This window comes from Thunnus albacares, chromosome 2 (genome assembly GCF_914725855.1).
Source record: "Thunnus albacares chromosome 2, fThuAlb1.1, whole genome shotgun sequence".
In the NCBI taxonomy this organism is placed as follows: domain Eukaryota; kingdom Metazoa; phylum Chordata; class Actinopteri; order Scombriformes; family Scombridae; genus Thunnus; species Thunnus albacares.
The window spans coordinates 14,671,855-14,692,619 of record NC_058107.1 but is presented as its reverse complement, the minus strand read 5'-3'; the positions used below and the strand labels follow the sequence as shown (position 1 = coordinate 14,692,619).

Here is a 20,765-nt window from a genome sequence, read left to right as displayed (position 1 = left end):
AGATCAGATAGGCAACATCTTAAGTGTCTTTTAAATCTCTTCTTAAAACATTCTTTTATCAGAAAGCTTTTATGAATGTTTGATAAGTTGCTGTGTTTAATTACCCTACTTTGATTATATTTTTGTTTAACTTCATTTTATTCCCCTCCTTTTTATGATCTATCTGTTCTGTTATATATATGTATATATGTATGTAATTTCACTTTTGTGGCCAAAAAAAAAAAAAAAAAAAAGAAAAAAAAAGAAAAAAAAAGAAAGAAAAAAAGAAAAGAAAAAAGCCCCACGATGCTTTGCGCAAAGCCGCAGATAACAAAGATGGCGGTATTTCCGTCATGGTTGCTGTGTTTGTGAACTTTTGTACTTTGTTCCTTGATGTAAACACATAATTTTCTCACATTTCTTCAGAGGTGAAGCAGATATTCAGTGTGTGAGAGCAGCGCTGCGTATTGTGGCCGGTTGTTACGGTGCGTCGCGGTGCTTGGTAACGGGTTAACTGTTAACTGTCACATAGTAACGGACAGAGGCAGACAGAGAGGACTGACTGACAGCAGCCCACAGATCGATCATTATATCATCGACCTGCTCAGATATGAAGGAAGCTCTGACTCTGGTGCAGAGACTAAACGCTCACCCGGACTCTCGCTGCTGGTTCGTCAGCTGGAGCCCGACTGGGACTCTGCTAGCGTCTTGTGGAGGAGACAAGGCCATCCGGATCTGGGGACGAGAGGGTGAGCTACAGTCTGTGGTTTTCATTAACCGCTCTGACACAGTTATCTGGTGCTTAAAGGACGGGTTCACAGTTGTTCTGTCTGTCTTAAAACAACAGTCAGGAGCCCAAATGAACACTGGCACGTGTTTTTCTTGATGTCATCATTCCTTCTGCTCATACTGACCATCAGAAGATCTCGTCATAATGCACTTGCAAGTGATGGAAAATGTAAAAATGGAGTTAAAAGTTTATCTGAAGCTAATGTGAAGCTTCAGTCATGCAAGTGAGTCAAATCAAGTAGATATCTTTCAACGTTACGGTCTTTTTAGTGGCAAAGTCCCTCTTTTTGTTACTATACTTCCACCACAGCTCAACAGGGAAACACTGTCTGAGGAAACAAAGAGACTGTAAATGTGTAAAAAGACTGTAAATGTGTCAGATATTCACTCCAGCTCCAGAGCTTCAGATAAACTTTTAAAAATACATTTTTGCACAACTGACTGTGTGGACACTGTGGATTTTGGTCCCCATCACTTACATTGAAAGCACATTTGAAGGGGATCTTTTAATAGCCAGTATGAACAGGAGGAATGATTACAACGAGGAAAAGCTCTTTCAGTGTTCATATAAACACCTGACTTTAAAATTGTTTAAGTCTAACTGCCTTATGAAGGAACTTAGAGAGGGCTGCACTTCAATATGTTATTTATGGGGATTATTATTAAAATACAATTTAGGTTTTGGATTTGTATTTTTTGTATTGTTATTTCTTTCCAGTTTCAATGATAGTTTTTATATTGGTGCAGGTCAGGGATGGGTGATTATGGATAAATATCCTCTATCACAGTATTTGTAATTTTATATCACATCAGTGATGCATATGAAGATATAATAATCTGATTGCCTAATTGAGAGATTTATAGATAAAATATCCAGATAGGAATGTCAGGTTTTGCAAATCCAGTGTTTAGATACCTGTAAAAAGGTAATTTGTTACAATGATCCAAAAAATCTATGTTGACATTAAGAGATATTAAAGGGATAACTATCTCTGTGTTATCAGTGTGGCATTATGGGGGATAAAGTTATATTATCTCACAGCATATATCATCATATTAACCAACTCTTAAGTGCAGGTAAATTAATAAAAGACCGCCTGACTTTTATTGCTCGTGCATTCATTATTTGTGCAGCTTGATTTTGGGAGACATCAAGAATAAAATATCTTCTTCTATTTTTAGGTGACTCTTGGATATGTAAGAGTGTGCTTGAGGATGGACACCAGCGCACAGTGAGGAAGGTGGCGTGGTCTCCCTGCGGGAATTATCTCGCCTCCGCCAGTTTTGATGCAACTACATGCATCTGGAAAAAGAAGAATGATGATTTTGAGGTTAGATTAGATGTTTAAACTCTGCACACTTTGCTGAAAATGCTGTATCTTTTCAGATTTTAACCAGACGCTGATCTTGTCTTCTAGAGCTTGACTGTGTTGGAGGGACATGAAAACGAGGTCAAATGTGTGGCGTGGGCTCCTTCAGGGAATCTGCTGGCGACATGCAGCCGAGACAAGAGTGTCTGGGTTTGGGAAGGTTTGTATGAAACCACAGTGTGTCACCACATCAGATGCAATGGCAGGGAATGTGATTATTATTGTTTGTGTTTCACAGTGGATGAAGAGGACGATTATGAGTGTGTTACCGTGGTGAACTCTCACACACAAGATGTCAAGCACGTTGTGTGGCACCCGGCACAAGAGGTGAGTCACAGCCTGCTCTGTACACCTGACTGATTTCTCCTTTACTGCCGTATTATCTCAGACTGTGTTCACTACGTGTTTCTGCAGCTTCTGGCCTCCGCGAGCTACGACAACAACATCTGTATTTACAAGGAAGAGGATGATGACTGGGAGTGCCGCGCCACCTTGCAGGGCCACACATCTACAGTGTGGAGTTTGTCCTTCGATGGGAGTGGACAAAGACTCGCCTCCTGCAGCGACGACCGCACAGTCAAGATTTGGAAGGAGTATCCGAGTGAAAGTGGACAGGGTGAGCTGGTGTTGTGAGGTTCTAGGTAGACGGCATTAATGTTGACATAGAATTAAGAATTAAATAACGATCTAAACAATCACAAAACTTGAAATGATTTTATGTCACTTCATTATTGATGAAATAATTAATTACAAAAAACATTTAGCAGACAGTTATCATAATTTAAGACTAGCTTGTGAGTTGATTTACAAATTAGAGCCATTATTCTTATATTTATCTATTTATTTATATATTTTTGATGACTAGAGTCATTCAGTTTATTTTGTTAGTAATTAAAGTGACTAAAGTCTAAATTAAACATCTTTGTCAAAGCACATACAAATATGTGAAAATGACTCATGTTTCATGCAACTGGTGAATTATGTCATCTCACTCTTTTCTTTTTGCTCTGCTTTTGAAACATTAGACCTGTCTTGGAAGTGTGTCTGCACTCTGTCTGGGTATCATGGACGAACAGTGTACGATATTGCCTGGTAAGACCCGTCTCATCTCATTTTCACACAGTATATTGTAGGTATAATGCAACCTCAGTCCTGTCTGTCTTCACTCTGATTTTGAGGACATCTGTGGATCAGGCTGCTTTTTCATTAATCATACACAATGTCTAGTTATTGCAGTAGTTATTATATCTCAAACAACGCGTTCTCTATTTTCAACAAGGGGGTTAATGCTAAATCATAGGTATTAGATTTATTTTTTAATAGCAGTTTCTTTTGTACTCAAGACAGATGGTTTCATCAACTTGCACTGATGTAAATTTCTCAGCTGATCCTTGCAGGTTTATATGCACCTGAATTCATCACCTTGTCAGATCAAACTAACAATTCTGTTAATCTGTGTTCAGGTGTCCGCTGACTGGCGCTCTGGCAACTGCCTGCGGTGACGATGCAGTGCGAGTGTTTAAGGAGGATGAGACTGCCGATCCAGACCAGCCCGTGTTCTCGCTGGCTGCTCAGGCGGCCAAAGCTCACAACCAGGATGTCAACTGTGTCGCCTGGAACCCAAAGGAGCCGGGACTCCTGGCTTCCTGCAGCGACAACGGAGAGATCGCCATCTGGAGGTTCCAAGAAGAAGACTGAATGTGTGGTCAACACAACCAGTTTCTCACTGAACAAAACCGCTTTCCTTTTTGCAAATTACACTGGGAACTGTATGCTAATTAATATTTCCATTAACCATCTACTGGATTCTGCTTGTTATGGTGCCATCACGTGTTTCTAAACTGACTACTGCTTCAGCACATCTTGTTCGTCTACATTTGTCTCAATTAAGAATTTGACGTTTCATAATGTTTATATAGATAAATATTAAAAAAAGATTATAAAAACAATTGTGGCTTCTCTTTATTGCAAAAAATATTCCAGACAACACATCGTACTAAAAACATTTAGATCAGTCCAAGAATTCAATTTCATAACAAAACAATTTGTGTCCAAAAATACAGCTGGACAGTTTTCTTCAGTACTTAAAGACCCAATCTGGAATACGACTGTATCACTCCTAAGCTTAATTTAGGGAGCAAAACACGCTGAAACATGTTTTATGGTTCATCAAATTTCAGTGAGACCTGAAACTGACAGAAGCTCACAAGTACAAAATTTCATATGCGATACACTCACAAACCAGATTGAGGCTTCACTGACATTTCCTGATTCCTGATGAAGAGTTCATGTATCTAAGATACATGTCTGGTTACATTAACTGGAAACAGATCCTGTACACTTTCATTCTGGACTGGTGTACATCATTCAGGTGATCTCAACTTTAAAAAAGGATTTTTTTTTCCCCACACGAGAAGCGATGACAATGGCAACAAAGACAATGGGATGTGAATCAGGCTGAATATCTACAGTAAAAACAGACAAAAAACAAAAAAACACCTACTGATCCCTCTCAATATCAAACAAAATGCTGAACGTTGCAATGATCAAGTTACTGATCAGTCTGAGTCACTGTCTCCCTCACTGTCAGCCTCCTTCACGTCCGCGCTGAACTTGTACTCCTGGTCACAACCCATGTATGCGTCGCTCATGAAGTACAGGGTGTAGTTGTGAACGCCCATCGCTGGTGCGACAAAGTCCAGCTTGACCTGCAGGGGGGAATGATTGATCAACAAAATGAGGCCTCTGTTGGTTTAAAGTGCAGTTTTTAGCCACAAAATATACACGCAGTGGGCGACTCACTGACCTTTGCTTTCTGCTGAAGAGTCAGCCTCTTGATAGAGATGAGGCTGTTAGACTTGGGGTCTCCGATCACCACCCACCAGCCCTCCTCACGTTTCTGGAACAATTATTACAAATGAGTCATCGGAATTGATTAAAAAAAAAAAAAAGTACAGAAATGAATATAAAAATGCAAAAATACTTGGCATTTACCTGGGGGAAGAGAGGTGCGATGACAGGCCCGGTCACCTCCTCTTCTCGCTCCAGCTGAACCTGAACCAGAACTGGACTGCCACTGTGAATAAACATGGACACTAACATTAGCCTCCAACCCAAACTGTTTCAATGACTCCAGTGGTGTTCATTTACAAGTGGTAAAAACAGTAATATCCAAAGTATTTACAATAAATCTGATGTATTTTTTATTTTTTGTCAGGCAGCTGTCTAATGCATTTCTTCCTCTGCAATATTATTAATATTAATATATTCCTTCATTCAGTCAGTGCTGCTGACAGAAGCCATTAAGCGCACCTCTTGATGTTGTCCTTTTCTGCCACTTCGTATGACAGCTCGATGTTGGGATAGCGGTTACAGAAGCGAGCCACGTCGGCCATCTGAGCGTCTGAGAGCTGCAGCAAAGCAGTTCTGTCTTCATCCTCCATCTCCATGATGTCAAAGATGCTCTCCACACCCTGATGAAAAGAGAAATTATTAAGACAATCAGTTTTAAGTGACGTGGCACCACAGCTTCACACAAACAGCACATTCAGCTTAATGAGGAAACACTGATGATACCTTATCTGTGCAGCGCTTGATGTGCTCTGAGGTGAAAAAGGGTAGCTGTTTGAGGTAGGAGTCCTTGGACCACATTGCCTGGGTGACCATCTGTGCCAGCTCCATGGCTGCCAGTGCAGGACTCAGCCAGCCATTACTGGACAGGACGTCGACGCAGGCCTGGATCAGACGGATCGCCTGACAAGTACAATAGAAACATGGGTTGATTATACACACCGGATACAATTCAGAAATGTCTAAAGGTCAAGTTCATTCCCCTGTCCCATCCAAACCTTGCTCAAGATCTCCTCGGTGTCCGACTGCAGCTCAGCACTCAGCTGCATCCTGGAGAGATGAGCCTGCAGCAGCAGATTCGTCTTCACGTGGGGATCGTTGAACTTGGGGTTGTTCAGTTTGTGGGGCACTTTCTGTGCCAGCTGAAAATCAAAAATTGGTAAAGATGTGTTAATGTCGAATTTATTCAAGAGTATAGTGGTAAGATGGTTGATTTCTTTTTGTTTTTGTTAGCACGGTGTGTTTACCTGTCGGAGAAGTGCATCCTCATGATGCCTGATGGGAATGTTCTTGTACTCAGCAGCATTGGAGATGATCTCAATTAACCCACGGATCTTTGTCTTGGCGTTCAGGGACATGCTGAACAACTCTGCCAAACGCAACAAGAAACCAACTCAGTTATTATATGATTTCATACTGAAGGATCTATGACAAGCACAATAATCAGCTGATGATAACTGAATTTCAGTGAGGATCGATATGTTGGCACAAACCGATGGTGGTGTAGTTGATGTAGTAGTAGGCGGCGATCATGCCCAAATTGAGTGGCGCGACATCCATCTCATCCTCTATGCTGATGCACTTGGACTGCTCCAAGTCATGTAACGTGTGTTCCACCAGCTCAGACAGATGGTCTGACAGGTGACGATGGGACATGCCTGAAGAGGTAAACACAAAACGCAACATTTTAAGTTGTTCCTAAAATTTGGTTCAATCTGGGGTCACTCAGCAGGCAGCAACAAGTTCTTTCTTTTAGGCTTTGAAGCAGACAGAATGAGATGAGACTCACCTTGCAGGTTATAGTAGTTGGGGTTCTGGGTCATACGGCGGTACAGGAACGTCCATGTCAGGTAGTCCACAGCGTCCTGCTTGTTCTCCACCGTCTTGGTGACAATCTCAGCATTGAAGTGGTCATGGAGACAGTGGTCCAAATGAGACTCCACTGGCAGCGGCTCATACAGGAACTTCTTGAAGAAGTCCTATCAAGAGAAGAAAAAGAAACAGCTTGACTTGGTCTTACTTTCTTTCATCACTTTTTTTCTAAACTGAACAAGACAGAAAGAAAGAAAGAAGAGAGGAAGAAAGGAGGTCCTTTTACCTTTTTGGAGCCCTGACACATGATGACACAGCGTCCCTCATCATCTAACATGGGTCTGTTTGCCTTGCCCACCATCTGGAGGACATCGTATATGGGATAGTCCACATAACTGGGGAAAACAGGAGGAGAATGTCAACAACAAAATTTGTATGCAACAAAATTATTAATATTATACACCTTCTGAAACCAACGAGTATGAAACTAGTGGGAGCCTTACGCATGGATTTTGCCGTTGTAGTACTGTGTGTCCATGACGATGACAAGGTGTGCAGAGATATTGATGCCCCAGCAGAGCGACCGAGAGGACACCACCACCTGAACGGCACCTTGAAAAAGACATAAGATTCTAAAAGTAAATATTTAACCCTAGACCTATAGAGACCATCAAGCTGAAAGTGCAGAGCAGCAGTGACTCGTACCTGAGTTGAAGAGCTGCTCCACGATTTTGCGTTCAGTTGCGGACAGGCCCTCATGCAGGTAGCCCACACCGTTGGCCAGAGTCTCTTTCAGGGTTGAATCATTTATTTTATCCAAGAATGGAGCAAGGTCTTTCTCGGTGCAATGCAAGAACCTACGCGAAGACAAACATATAGTTTTGCTCCATGGTGTCAAGGAGTAAAGGAGACATTAGCACTATCACAGTCTATACATCATCTTACAGGCCTGATTTCTGTGTTGTGACTTACCTCTGAGGGACCACATCAGCAGCACAGAACGTAAGGATGTCGATGGCTGTGAGGCGAGTCTGTCTGCGGGATGGGACAAACACCACGGCTGGTTTGGAGGGAGAGTGCTTCATGATGGCGTGATAAACTGGCTTAGCCATGGACAGCAGGCGAGTCTGAGTGTGACTCACATTGAAGCCCTAAACAGACCAGGGAGATGTTAAGATGACAGGATCAATGTGTGTGTGTCTGCAAGTTTGTGTCAGTGACATATTTACATTTTTGTAATAGATGAATGTTTATTTTTTCTTGACAAGCATGTGGTTTACAGACCTGGATGTGCAGCTCTAGAGGCACGGGCCTGACGTTGGGGTGGAAGTTGAATGTGGCTGTTGTGCTGCAGCCCAGCCAGTGGGCAACGTCTTTGGCGTTGGACAGAGATGAGCTGAGGGCCACGATGCGGATGGGACGCTCAATCTGAGAGGAGATGTACCTCATCCTCGAGCAGATGACCTCCAACACGGGCTAATGAAAAGAAATAAGGTACATTAACACGATGCACGCTCTACAAATGACTATCACACCTAATCTGCACGACTCGCTGAATCACTGAAACGAAAAGCACAGCGGTGTTGCAATCTTACTCCGTTTTCTCCTCCGATCAGGTGCGTCTCATCCACAACGAAAAGACTGACGTTCTGGACGTTCTTCCTCTGTTTCCAGCGACGAGACAGGATGTCCCATTTGTCGGGGGTACTGACGATAATGTCTCCTTTTCCCAGCAGCTTCAGATCTGTGCTGGTCTCTCCTGTCAGCAGCACCACCTTCTTGTTCAGGACGTCCTGGAACTTCTGGTGCCAGTCGACAAACACCTGAGAGACAACAAGAATTTATAGATGAAAAGAGCACACACACAATGCTAGTTTTGATAAACACATGTCCAGCTTACAGATGGTGTCATACCTGTTCAGCCAGTGCTTCCATAGGGGTGATGTAGACACAGCGGCCTTCTGCGTTGTGCAGCAGCATCCTCAGAATAGCAAACTCAGCACAGATGGTCTTTCCACTGCCGGTGGGAGCTCCCACAAACACATTATCATCACTGTTGTAGACTGCATTGAACACTGGAGGAACAGAAACAATATACATAAGTCACATAAGCCGCAATGTGAAATGGACTTATCCTTTGATGAATTAAATATATTTTGTACCTTGTGTTTGAATGGGGTTGAAGAAGGGGAACTTGTTCTGGTAGAGGACCTCAAAAGCAGAGTTCCTGAGAGCAGTGACAGGAAGTGGCTGCAGGTCCAGCAGCTCAGTGGGAGGGGGGTACTTCTCTGGAAGGATCAGGTGACGGAAGGATACCGGAAGCTGAGTCTCACAAGCTGAAAAGACACAAACAGAAAAACATTAATAAAATAAGTCACGTGAAAGTTTTTCATACACAAACAGATGTGAAATTTATAGATCATGCTTATGGACATCAAACTTCTGGCAGTGGGTGTGTAGCCCCCAGCCAATAACAGCGTCAGGACTCTACAAAAACATAGTGACCAGGTGCCAGATCGTAAGCATGCATCTAGGAGGAAGCTATGAAAATGGTAGACACAGCACCGATGTTCTGCTTGTTCAACAGTTGTTTGATAAATGTGCTCATGCTGTCTCCCTATGAGCAGTCGTAGTCGACTCGAGTAAAGTATAAACTGAAGTCCGTTTCATTCTGTCTGCTCTGTGAGTGTGGAGCTCAGCCCCACCCTCATGCATACAGGCACAGACAGAGAGCAGAGGAGAGAGATGTTAAGTCTGGGAGGAAGGGTCAAATTTGAATGCTGTTTACAAACCGCAACAGACAAATCCAACACATTCTGCCTTTAAGTCAAGATACTTACAGAGCCAGCGGTCTGACACCACGCGGATGAAGTACTGCGGTGGCAGAGGCTCGAACACAGGGACAAAGAAAGTCACGAGGTGCTCGTCCTGGGCGTACTTGGCTTTGAGCAGGAAGTACTCATGGTGCAGGATGACCTCGCTGTCCACATCCTCAACCAGGATCCAGAAAGCCTCAGATGATCCATGGATCTGTGAAGGCAAATGAGAGTGTGTCAGGACTCTATGAAACTAAGACTTATGCTGCAGCACATCGTGGGCTGTTAACTAATTACCGACCTTGTCGTCCCACTGGAAGTCAGGAGTGATGGTGAGCTCCACTTTCAGCGTGGAGCGGGTGATGGGTTGCAGGTGGACAGCCAGGTCCAGCTTGGGGAATTGGTGGACATATTTGTGGATGGTCTTCCCCATCTTTGGCATTCGGATCAGTTCACCTGAAATATGACAAATATGACTTCTAATTTCTCTTCAGGCTGTTGAGGAAAGTTAATGAGTATGTGGGAGGAGGGAAACTCACCAATCTCATTGTGGTTGAGGTCATAGAGACGCTCAAAGGGGAAGTTTTTCTTCTCAATCTTCTTGATCACTTCCTCCGGCAGCTTCTTGAACTGCCGCAGAGGGGACATGGACTGCCACCTGTGGACAGCGAGGATACAGAGTATCAGCAGCCTGTCATGACAAACAAAACACACCATAGTCTGTTTGCAATTTGGAGAGAAAACAGTGACAGACTTACATTCTCTTGTCAATCATCTTGCAAAGATTCATGGTCTTGTCTGTGAGTTGAGCCCAGCCTCTGTTCAGGACAATCTCAAATATGGCCCGCATCAGCCTTCCAGCACTCTGAAAAATAAAAAAGGAGTTTAGTTTAGCCTTGTGACAATATATATATATATTTGTTTTAATTTAAGAATACTTTTATCAAAACTGTCTTGAGTTTTATTGTTTTCTTTTTTCTTTGTTTTTTCATTGCCTAAAATGGACAAAAGTGTATTTATGGACAGTTGTTTGGCATCTACATTTTCAGACTTTTGATGTTAAACATACTGTATGCATCATATCAGACACAGGACTGTCGTAGTATTTTCCTTTATTAAAGCATAAAACTCAAGACCTTGTGCAAAAACAATGATAAAGGAGGGTTCTGCTGTACCTGTGTAACATACACCATGTCCGCCATTAGAGCAAAGCCTTCCAGTTTGAGTTGAGAGATGTATGCCTGGAGCAGCACATTGATCTGAAATGATAAGACACAAAACACAGGATGAATTTTCGATGGGATTTAATTAATGATGCTTATGAATGACACACAAATCATTTCAGGTGATATCTAATCTGTTAACCAGAAAAAACAAAAACTAAGCCTTGACCATAAATTGTGAAGAAAAATTATTATAAAGCCTATATTAACTTGTCTAGAGGCTGTTGTAAAAAGACGGTTTACAGATTTAATATGAAATGTCTTACATCCTAGGTGTTAGAAATGCCTCTGTTTGGGTTGTTAACTGTGCAAATGTACAATAATACAAATACAATATAATTTCACATTCATACACTTATCACTGGTTATGACAGCTACCTTAGCGCTAGGCTCCTCAATGCTTTCCTTCACTGGAATAGGAACTCTCTCCAGCAGCTTCTGAAGCTCCAGCTTCTCCTCCTAAAAGTCAAAGCCATACGACAGTATTTAAATTTAACATGTTTGATTCAGTTTTGTTTTAGACCACAACAACTGTCTGCAGTCAACCATACCTCTCTCACTGTGATGTTCCTGAACTCCGAAGAAAGTGAAAAGACTCGGAAGAGCTCGATCTCACTGAGAGTTGGTTTCAGCAGCTGGTTGTAAGTTTGAATGGAGTCATGAGTGATGTAGAAGTGACTGGCAATGCGCCCCAAGTCTGTAACCTTAAAATAAAGAGACACAAATGTCAACCAATAAAAACGCGGAAATCCAACTCAATACTAATTTAAAGGTCATGTAATCACAGTAAACACACACTCAGCTGAGAGACATACCTGGAAGGTGCCAGTCCTCTTGTCATATTTGATTAGGCTGTTCTTGTCCAGGACATTAGCAGCTGTGTGCACCAGGTCCATCCTGCGTCTCTCCAGCAGGGGGTCTGAACTCCTGTCATCATGAGAGACTCCATACAGGGTGGGGTTTCGCAGCATGCGCACATACAGATAGGTGTAGCCGAGCCAGTTCACTGCGTCCTGACACAAAAAAATATGAAGTTAAAGACAACATAAAGGATTGGAGCGTTTGATCCATCTGTCATTCTGTACATGCCATCACTAACCTTTACGTTCTGCACATTGCCCAGTACTATCTCAGCATTGAGCATGTCAGCGAGCTTGCACACCATCTGGCTCTCTATGGGCAGCTGCTGGTTGAGCAGGGACAGATAGTACTGCAGCTCTCCGTGGGATGTGATCAGGATTCCCTCTCCCTTGGTGTCATACTGAGGACGGCCAGCTCGACCAAGCATCTGAAATCAGACACAATCAATTGAGTCATTACTGTTGGTAAAAAGGTATGAAGCAGGTTTTACTGCGGCTTAGTATCGAGCACTGACCTGCAAAATGTCCAGAGCTCCGAGTTCAGTCCATCTGCCTTTCTCAGGGCTGTACACCTGAGTACCCTTGATGATGACAGTGTGTGCCGGCAGGTTGACACCCCAGGCCAGCGTAGCAGTGGACACCAGAACTTGGATGTGTCTGTCAGCAAACAGATCCTCCACCAGTGTACGGTCCACTCTGGTCATACCAGCGTGGTGGATTGCAAAGCCATAAGGCAGCAAATCCTTCAGCTCGAGGTTCTGGATAAGAAAGTTCAGGTTTTACATCTACTAGGATCATCATCTTATCATATTTTGTTACAGTTTAGTTTCATGTTGGTGACGTTAGCTCACCTTGCACTGCTCTGCCTCAGTTCTCAACACTTCAGTGGAGGCTGATCCCTCTCTAAGGAAAAGGCCCAGCGTGTCCTTCTCCAAACACATGTCTCTTATGGCCCTGGCCGTCTTTCCCGTCTCTTTCCTGGAGTGAACAAATACTAGAACCTGTTGGAGACAAGGGAAAGTAATTCAGCTGTAAATTAGAATAATGAGGTTCAGCTGGTAGTGTAGGGAAAACACATATGCAGTGAGAGGTGTGTGAGTCATTGTGAATCAGTGTCTACTTCATAGCATGTACTGCATTTAAAAGTCAGACAAGACTCACCTGGTTCTTCCCAGCATGCTCCATGATCTTTTCATAGACAATTTCATTCATGATCTGGAAACGCTTGATGGCCTTCTTCTCTGTGATGCCAACATAAGTCTGCTCCAACGGCACAGGGCGGAAACTACAGGTGGAAAACACATGTAGATGTTAACAAGACCCAAGTGTTCTTCTTCAAAAACAACTGAATAAAATATAATTACTTATATTTTTACTGTTTCGTCTAAACACAACCACCACATACCTGTTGTCGAAGTAGAAGAGTCCCTTGGCAGGATCAACACGCAGGCAGGTTGCCACATCCTCGTAGTTGGGCAGTGTGGCACTGAGGCCCAGCAGACGCACATCCTCCTGGGTAAGCTCTACATTGCGGATGGTCCTCGCCACCAGAGACTCCAACACGGGTCCACGGTCATCATGCAGCAGGTGGATTTCATCCTGCACAACACATAAACTTTTTTTATGCTGAGAATTTCATGTCAACTAAACTGCACATGAAATGAAACGTCTTTTATGACAGAAGCCTTCTTCAACACATGCACAGCACTTACGATGATAATGAGGCGCACTAGCTGGGTGTAGGTACGCTCTCCACCTTTACGCGTGATGATGTCCCATTTCTCAGGGGTGCAGACGATAATCTGAGTGGCATTAATCTCCTCTTTGCAGAGCTGGTGGTCTCCTGTCAGCTCAGAGACTACGATGCCATAACTTGCCAAACGCTAAGAGAAGGAAGAAAGTAAGCAAATAAAATCACAAAATTCCTCAACTTAGTACAAGATAAGATTTTCATTTCAAATGACATTATATTACATAATATAAATGTATACTAACAACGTTTAGTATACAAAGCTCTGGAGGACAGACACGAGGCTCACCTTACTAAAGCTTCCCACCATCTCCTGTACTAGTGAGCGCATGGGTGCGATGTAGATGATTTTGAAGTCGTCCACGTTGATGGTTCCATCCAGGTTTATGTGCTTTCCAATTTCCCTCAGCATTGCCATCAGGGCAACGTTGGTCTTACCAGCTCCCTGCACACACAAAGGAATAATAAAATTATGGGAGAAAACATACTTTTGAGAAACTGTTTTAATGCTGATGGTTTTAAGGGATAAGTAAGATTTAGTTTCATCTAGCGGAACGAACTTGGCAGAAATGGAATATAATATTCATAAGTATGTTTTACTTAGTGTATAATCCCATGAAAATTTTTTGTGAGTTTCGCGACCACCGTAGGTTCTCCTGCACACTTGGAAGGGGAGCATGAGGTGTATTCATTTGGTTGCAATCTGCAACCTCACCACTAGATGCCACTGAATCTTACACACTGCTCCTTTAACAGTTTCCTTACCGTGGGTGCACACACAAGCAGGTTCTCATCTGTCTCCATGGTGGTCTTAAACAGCTTGCTCTGGATGCGGTTCAAGGTTTTGAATCCTTCAAATCCAGCCTGTGCATACTTGGGCAGCTTCTCAATAGCAACAAGCACCTGATGACAAAATAATATGATTCATTGAGGACACAAATACATCCATCCACTGCTGCTGCAAAGCTGGGTAATTAAAAGTTTTCAGCAATGGGACCAACAAACCTCATCATCAGCAAAGGGCTTTGGTTTGAGGGCAGGAACATGGACTTCTTCATAACCTTTGCGCTGTTTGCGAAAAGAGCCATCTGGAAGCTGGCACCGCTTGTTAGCCATGAAATGACTGCCCTGGGTGAAGGCCAGGTCTTCAAGGTCTAGCAACTGTCGAGGGGTAACTGACTGTAGGATAAAAAGGATGGATAATTTATACAACATCAACTTTAGTGCATTTCATACCAGCGGCAGGGGCATTTATGCCATTTAATTACCACCAATGTAGCAATCTTTGGTTAGCTAATAGTGAAATACACCACAAATACAACCATCTGAACGCTGTTACATTATTTACCTCTCCGTGGTCAATGTCCATTGCTTCCATGTCGTCGACACGAGACTTCCTCACCCTCTCCCTACGTGATCGCTCCTCCTAAAAGCACAAAAACCCAAGAATAACAGATGTGACAGACTAAACTAAAAGATCCTTTTATGCAAAGTACTTGTATGGTTTTATGAGCAGTAGGTCTTACCCGAATAATATCCTCCTTCTCCGTCTCTTGCAGCTGGTAAAGAATCTTTGACAGTTCCTGATCAGACTCCATCTTCCCAATGATCCGCTCCTTTTCTGCCTCACTCTGAGCGCTTGCCAGCATGGTACAATACTGAACTGTGTGTCAGAAGGTAGAAAGTGAATATCAGTTGCAAACAACACAAGATACAATAATATGAAACTATGTCATATTACATTTTGGGTGAATGTATTTAGTATTATAGTCAAAAAGTACAACTTGTACAATGAGTGTTTACACACAACAACTTTCTGACTTTCAGTTTTATGCGGAACTTTAATTTGTTTATGTGCTGTTTATAGTTTGTTTTGTGTTTTTGCATGTCTGTGTTTTATGTTTATGATTTGAATCTGTGTGTTTTTGTTTGTTAGTTTTCCTGGTGGAAAAGTGTGACTTACTCATGCGACGATGCTGGCGGAGGATTTTGATGAAGTCAAAGGTGTTGAAGCCGAGCAGCAACACCAGCTGGTTCTCACACTCTCTATCATCACTGGCAGTCTGTGGAATACAGAGAAACAAGCGCTCAGCTCGTCTGAAAAATACATATGCATCGGATTTCAAACAAAACATTCACAACCAACAAGGTGACAGACAGACCTTGAGGATTTCCAAGACTTCATCTGCTTTCTTTTGGGAGACGATGGCATCATCGTAGAAACGGCTGAGCTGACGCTGGAGCCAAAAGGCATCGATGTCTCGAGGATGTAAATCCTTTTTCTTCACTGTCATCACGTCGCCTGTGGCGCCAAGCTGAATAAAGAGGCATTCATTAGCTTTTTGTGAAGTGCAGTGTACAGTGAATCTATAGCGGTTCAGTTAGGTTTGTTAATAAAGTGACTAAATTCAGGTCAAATAGAGTTGTTGCACTTACATTGGCTGAGAGAGTGCAGCCCACATCTGCCTCCTCTCCTTCACTGTCTTCATCTGAGTGTTCATCTCGTACCTCACCAAACTGGTCTTCATCACCCTCCTTAATAACAAAGAAAAGAAAATCAGTTTAACACCCCTTTGCCCAAAACATTTCAGTATACTTTTGTTTTAGGGCTACAAATATGGGATTACTAAAGATTTAAAATTTTTAAGGAAAAATGTACCTCTTCATCAGATTCAAATTGGACATTCACACCGTATGTTTCATCGATGTTGTCATCTGTGAAGAAAAGATGAAAGTTTGCATGAAAAACTGACTGTCAGTCACACACGAGGGCTTGGCTGAGAAATTCTGAGGGTTTCTGGGAGCAAATAAATATTTATTACTTATTCATAAACAAACTTTTGATAAGCATTGCTTCATGTTACTTTCTGTGTACTTACCCATATTCTGTAAATCTTTGTCCCCGCCATAGTCTGTGATCTTCTTGCCCAGATTGACCAACACATGGTAACGTGTGTCATCAGCGGGTCCAAGAAGCTGCTCTACTTCACGGCGCCTTTCCTTGTCTCTCATTTTATCATTCTTCAGCACTGCTAAGACCTCATCAGCTGCTCCGCACAGGATATCACGTGGCTGCAGGAAGACACAACAACCAAGTCAAATATAATTTCAGGTATTGGTTTCTGATCAAAAACACAAGCTGAGATTTTTAAAAAGCAGCTGCTGTAGCATTCACTGACCTGATCTCCCAACGCAGCATGGATGAAGCTGAGCAACACTTCATAGGTCTCTCTGGTTTCTTTGGTTTTGGGCTTGTACACAATGCCCACCATCTCATCAATGCCCTCTGACAAAAGGGTAAAGCCCTTCATTTTGTTGATATCATGTCTATCCTCATCTCTTTTCCGCCTCCTATGTAGACAGAATAATGGGAAAGAAAAGGATTAAGTTTGATGTCATCCGGTGTACTCTGGATAGACATAACTAAAACATCATACATTCAATGTTTTAACCCATTTACTACCAGTCAATATACATGATTTGATTTCTGATGAACTTTTCCAAACTTTCAGACAGACATCGATTTGCAGAGTCTTCCAACATGCTTGTAATGGACAACGAATAATGTGTAAACCTAGTTTTTAGCCTAAGTTATGTTTTTTGTGGAGTGATAATGCAGATAAAAGTACACATTGTTCTCAAGTGTTTTCTGGATTGAAGTGATCATGTATTGGAGAGAATTTTGTGTCAGATGGCAAATGGAAAGGATTGTATTGCAAGGAGTATTCAGATCATTCATTATAGTGTAAACAAAGTTTATGTTTTCTTATTGTTTTTCCTCTTGATGTTGGATTTGATGATTCAAAAATAGTGTGTGTAACACTCAGCTCTAAAATCACAAGTGTCAAATCCTCCCAACAACCTTCAACCACTTGAACTTGAAATAAATTCAAAACAAATAATCAGCCGAATAATCACACACTGCCAAACATCATTTCCAATCACTTGAAGTTTCTGAAAATTGATTTTGATACTTAACAGAGGTTAACTGAAACCACAATGCTGAAGTTGACTTTCGATCAAGGGTTGAGGGGAAAGTTAAGGGAAACTTAAATATTGATATTTACTGAGCGGCTGATTCTGTTTTTGCACCACTTGTGAAAAAGTGCTTGACATCGTAGCAAAAACATTCACGCTGTTATAACATTCAAATTTGTGAAACTGAGTTTTAATGAGTCTCTGGAGTCTCCTTGTTAATCCAGTCCAGATTTGACAACTGGTTTTGATCTGGATGAGGAAAACACAGTGATATTGCCCTTTTTTTATTTACATAAACAAAATACAGGTTTCACAAATCTGAAAGTGGTTTTAAACAGCGGTGAGGCTTTTGCTATGATGTCTAACACTCTTTCACATGAGTAAGTGGTGCAAAAACGGAGAATCGGCCGCTAAATATAATTATTTGTTTCCTTCAACTTTCCTCCTTAACTTTTCCATTAACCCCGAATCGGGAAAGTGCTTAAATGTGTGGAAAACGCTCTGAAAAGAATACTATGTGGCAGAAAAGCCTCAACTGACTACATCATGAACAAACGTGTGTTGTGACAGCACTGACTTGTCTCGTCTCTCCTCCAGCTTCTGGGGTTTGGTCCTCTGAGCTTTGTCACCCATCTTGGTTCCCTCCAGCTTCCCAACCAGGGACAACACCTCTCCCGTTGGCTCATCTCTCCGTGTGCGGTCGATCAGAGAGCGATCAGCTTGCAGCACCAAGTTGGAGTTCTACATTTCATAACAGACACAGGTCGAGCAGTCAGTACACCAGCTAAGCTAAATGCTAGTTAGCGGAGTGGCTAACTAGCACGGGTTAGCTTCAGTAAACTACAAACATACTGTTACCTTGACGGTGTTAAATGGCTAAAAACTGTCTCTACGTTAGTGTTCACAGCTTTATCTACAAACATACTCACCGCTTTGTACTCATACTGCAAGCTACGAGCAGTAACATCCGCCATGATGCGAGTTTTGTCTTTTAGCTTTTAGCTAAAGCACTTTTGAATCAGCGTTAAGCGGCCGGTTAACTGAAAACATCCACAGAGTTAACTTCACAGTGTCTTCTTCAGGAGACGCAGAGAGCGTCGGTGCAGGATTTAGATTTATATCATTGATTTGTTGTGAAAATGTTCCGAGTTTCATGCAAGAAAATGCGTTTCTCTAACGTTTCAATAGCGCCACGGACACGAGCCAGCGCACAACAAGCCGCTGCCGTTGTTTTCCGTTTCCGGTGTCAAAGGTCAGGACAGGTACAGAGAACAGCGCCCCCTAAAGGCTGTTTTTAATCTCATTTTCAATCGTCTTTATTCACTTCTAACGTAACGATGTATTTACTAAGTATCAATTAATTTGGTTTCACAAGAACAACATAAACTCGTAAACTTTTTTAATTTAATTACCAATTACCACACCTCTCTTTTCTCACTCACTACTGCATATCTGAACAGGCTGTATATACTGTACATAACCACTTACTATATGTAACATTTCACCTTTTTTACCATTTAATCTCAGCACTCGGTGCTCTTCATTTCTTTGCACTATTTATATCTTGTTTACATATCACTGAACGGTTTCACTTATATATTTCATTTCTTGTGTATATATCTGAAGATTGTTGTTGTTCTGTGTAGGTACATTGAGAGCCACTAAACCTGTCAAATTCCTTGTATGCGTAATCATACTTGGCCGATAAAGATGATTCTGATTCTCCTTTAAAAAAGTTCTTCATTCATCAAATGTTCAGTAGCATAACAACATCAACTTTTAATAATAAAGGTTCAGTATACCCATGAGTAATCACATATAACAGAAAAATAAAATAGACAAAAAAAAAGATTTGATCATTTGAATTACATAAAGATGCTGTTTTACTGATACTGTTCATTTGTATTCACCACTTTTCTGCTAAGTGATGAGCAGATAGTCTTAATGTGAGAGTTTATATTACAGAAGACTAAAACATGTGGTTTTACATTTTAAAACTTACATTTGTTTTGAAAGTATTAAATGTTAATAATAAAAAAGGCAATTCTGCATCTAACTCACTCTTATGATACGTGTGAATACAATACAAAACAAAACAAATCTTAACTAAATAAATACAATGCAAAGTCAGATATGTAAAGATTACAGAAGAAACAACAAACATCTTTCCAAAACTTTACACTACAAAAATAATTTATACTATAGTTTCTAAATGGCTTCAACAGTAGCCCTTTGTATCTTAAAAAGATAATGTATTTTAATGATTCCAATACACATAAATAGCATTGTGTTTTTGTTATTTATGCCTTTTTGAAGCATTTACTGTGGTTTGGCCTGTTTCCCTGAAGGCTGAGTCTGTTCATTATTACTAGCATTTATCAGTTAATTCAGTAAAAATTTCATTGGACTTAATATGACAACATATTGCTTTAATGAATATTGGAAATAGAAGACAACATATAATGTATATAATATAACATATAATCTAAGCAATGACTGTAATATTCAGTATTATTAATATGTGTGATCCATTTCAAATCTCAAATCTCTCAACCTTTAGCCTCTGAGTCTTGGACACATCTTGCTTTCTAAATCAGCCGGACAAGGCCATTATATGCCTTTGATACATTATGTACCTTCCAAAAATTATTTAAGCTATCAATACAGCGGCCGTTATTATATCTATAAAAACAGATGTCACTATCAGTATAATATAATAATATGAGTATAAGTAATATGAGTTAGGATCAGGGCAGTGAGAGGTTAGTTGTCCTCAGTCTGTGACAGCACATCACTACTTCAACATTTATAAAGTGAGGAATATTAATATTCTTCTTAAGTGTGACATTGATTTTTCTAAGAAAGCTATAAAGTTGTCCAGCTTCCATTCACAATTCATTTTGTATGCTACTATATTTACTGAAACTTGTGCTTGACATAACACCATCTTTTAAAATAACAGCGCTGAAAGCCATCATGGCTTAAAAAAGGAAAACATGTCGTCAGCAATCTCCTAAATTCTCATGAGACTTTTATTTATTTATGTATTTTTTTCATGGGAATAAATATGCTTTTAACAACACTTTTATGGAATATACTCACATATTTGGAGGGCATTTCTTACTGCCTTGTTAAACCTCAGCTGTAACACACTGCAGTTCTCTCTGGTATATTTCTGTAAGTATGCACGTGAGTGTCCATACATATACTGTATGTGTTTCACTTGCATATGTGTGGGGGTTTTAAGTAAGAATTTCATCTGTACATATTCATATATGTGCATGTTATCTATAAATATATGTGCAAGTATTTTAAATGTGTTCATGTGAGCACTCTGC

The 20,765-nt window shown here is 41.2% G+C and overlaps 2 protein-coding genes across 2 annotated transcripts; one reads left to right on the top strand and one right to left on the bottom strand.

Annotated features, from left to right (window-relative positions):
• Positions 1–281: 281 nt before the first annotated feature.
• On the top strand, positions 282–4,344 carry ciao1 (cytosolic iron-sulfur assembly component 1). The gene is made up of 7 exons (XM_044367621.1): positions 282–728; positions 1,951–2,099; positions 2,187–2,298; positions 2,377–2,465; positions 2,553–2,754; positions 3,164–3,230; positions 3,602–4,344. Exons 1-7 carry the CDS (start codon positions 590–592, stop codon positions 3,834–3,836), a joined length of 993 nt encoding a protein of 330 aa, XP_044223556.1. The 5' UTR covers positions 282–589; the 3' UTR covers positions 3,837–4,344.
• On the bottom strand, positions 4,079–18,670 carry snrnp200 (small nuclear ribonucleoprotein 200 (U5)). The gene is made up of 44 exons (XM_044367611.1): positions 18,357–18,670; positions 18,005–18,168; positions 16,629–16,800; positions 16,329–16,521; positions 16,109–16,164; positions 15,886–15,984; positions 15,612–15,764; positions 15,413–15,512; positions 14,976–15,112; positions 14,798–14,875; positions 14,455–14,628; positions 14,215–14,352; positions 13,739–13,894; positions 13,412–13,582; positions 13,105–13,298; positions 12,861–12,984; positions 12,551–12,700; positions 12,215–12,457; positions 11,939–12,127; positions 11,655–11,852; positions 11,391–11,543; positions 11,218–11,298; positions 10,792–10,875; positions 10,375–10,481; positions 10,156–10,274; positions 9,918–10,072; positions 9,641–9,830; positions 8,963–9,136; positions 8,715–8,875; positions 8,396–8,623; positions 8,085–8,276; positions 7,773–7,951; positions 7,506–7,657; positions 7,304–7,412; positions 7,087–7,195; positions 6,778–6,967; positions 6,482–6,646; positions 6,236–6,357; positions 5,987–6,130; positions 5,715–5,891; positions 5,451–5,611; positions 5,133–5,214; positions 4,945–5,037; positions 4,079–4,846 (listed from the first exon to the last, which is right to left on the bottom strand). Exons 1-44 carry the CDS (start codon positions 18,399–18,401, stop codon positions 4,697–4,699), a joined length of 6,411 nt encoding a protein of 2,136 aa, XP_044223546.1. The 5' UTR covers positions 18,402–18,670; the 3' UTR covers positions 4,079–4,696.
• Between the last annotated feature and the right edge of the window lie 2,095 nt (positions 18,671–20,765).

Bases quoted from the DNA above. Each gene is read 5' to 3' on its own strand.
- ciao1 (XM_044367621.1), top strand. From the start codon at position 590: ATGAAGGAAGCTCTGACTCTGGTGCAGAGACTAAACGCTCACCCGGAC. The intron at 2,466-2,552 runs GTGAGTCACAGC...GTGTTTCTGCAG, and splicing joins TGTGGCACCCGGCACAAGAG to CTTCTGGCCTCCGCGAGCTA. The intron at 3,231-3,601 runs GTAAGACCCGTC...ATCTGTGTTCAG, and splicing joins ACAGTGTACGATATTGCCTG to GTGTCCGCTGACTGGCGCTC.
- snrnp200 (XM_044367611.1), bottom strand. From the start codon at position 18,401: ATGGCGGATGTTACTGCTCGTAGCTTGCAGTATGAGTACAAAGCG. The intron at 15,513-15,611 runs GTCTGTCTGTCA...TGTATTCCACAG, and splicing joins AAGTCTTGGAAATCCTCAAG to ACTGCCAGTGATGATAGAGA. The intron at 6,358-6,481 runs GTTTGTGCCAAC...TGCGTTTGGCAG, and splicing joins CATCAACTACACCACCATCG to AGTTGTTCAGCATGTCCCTG.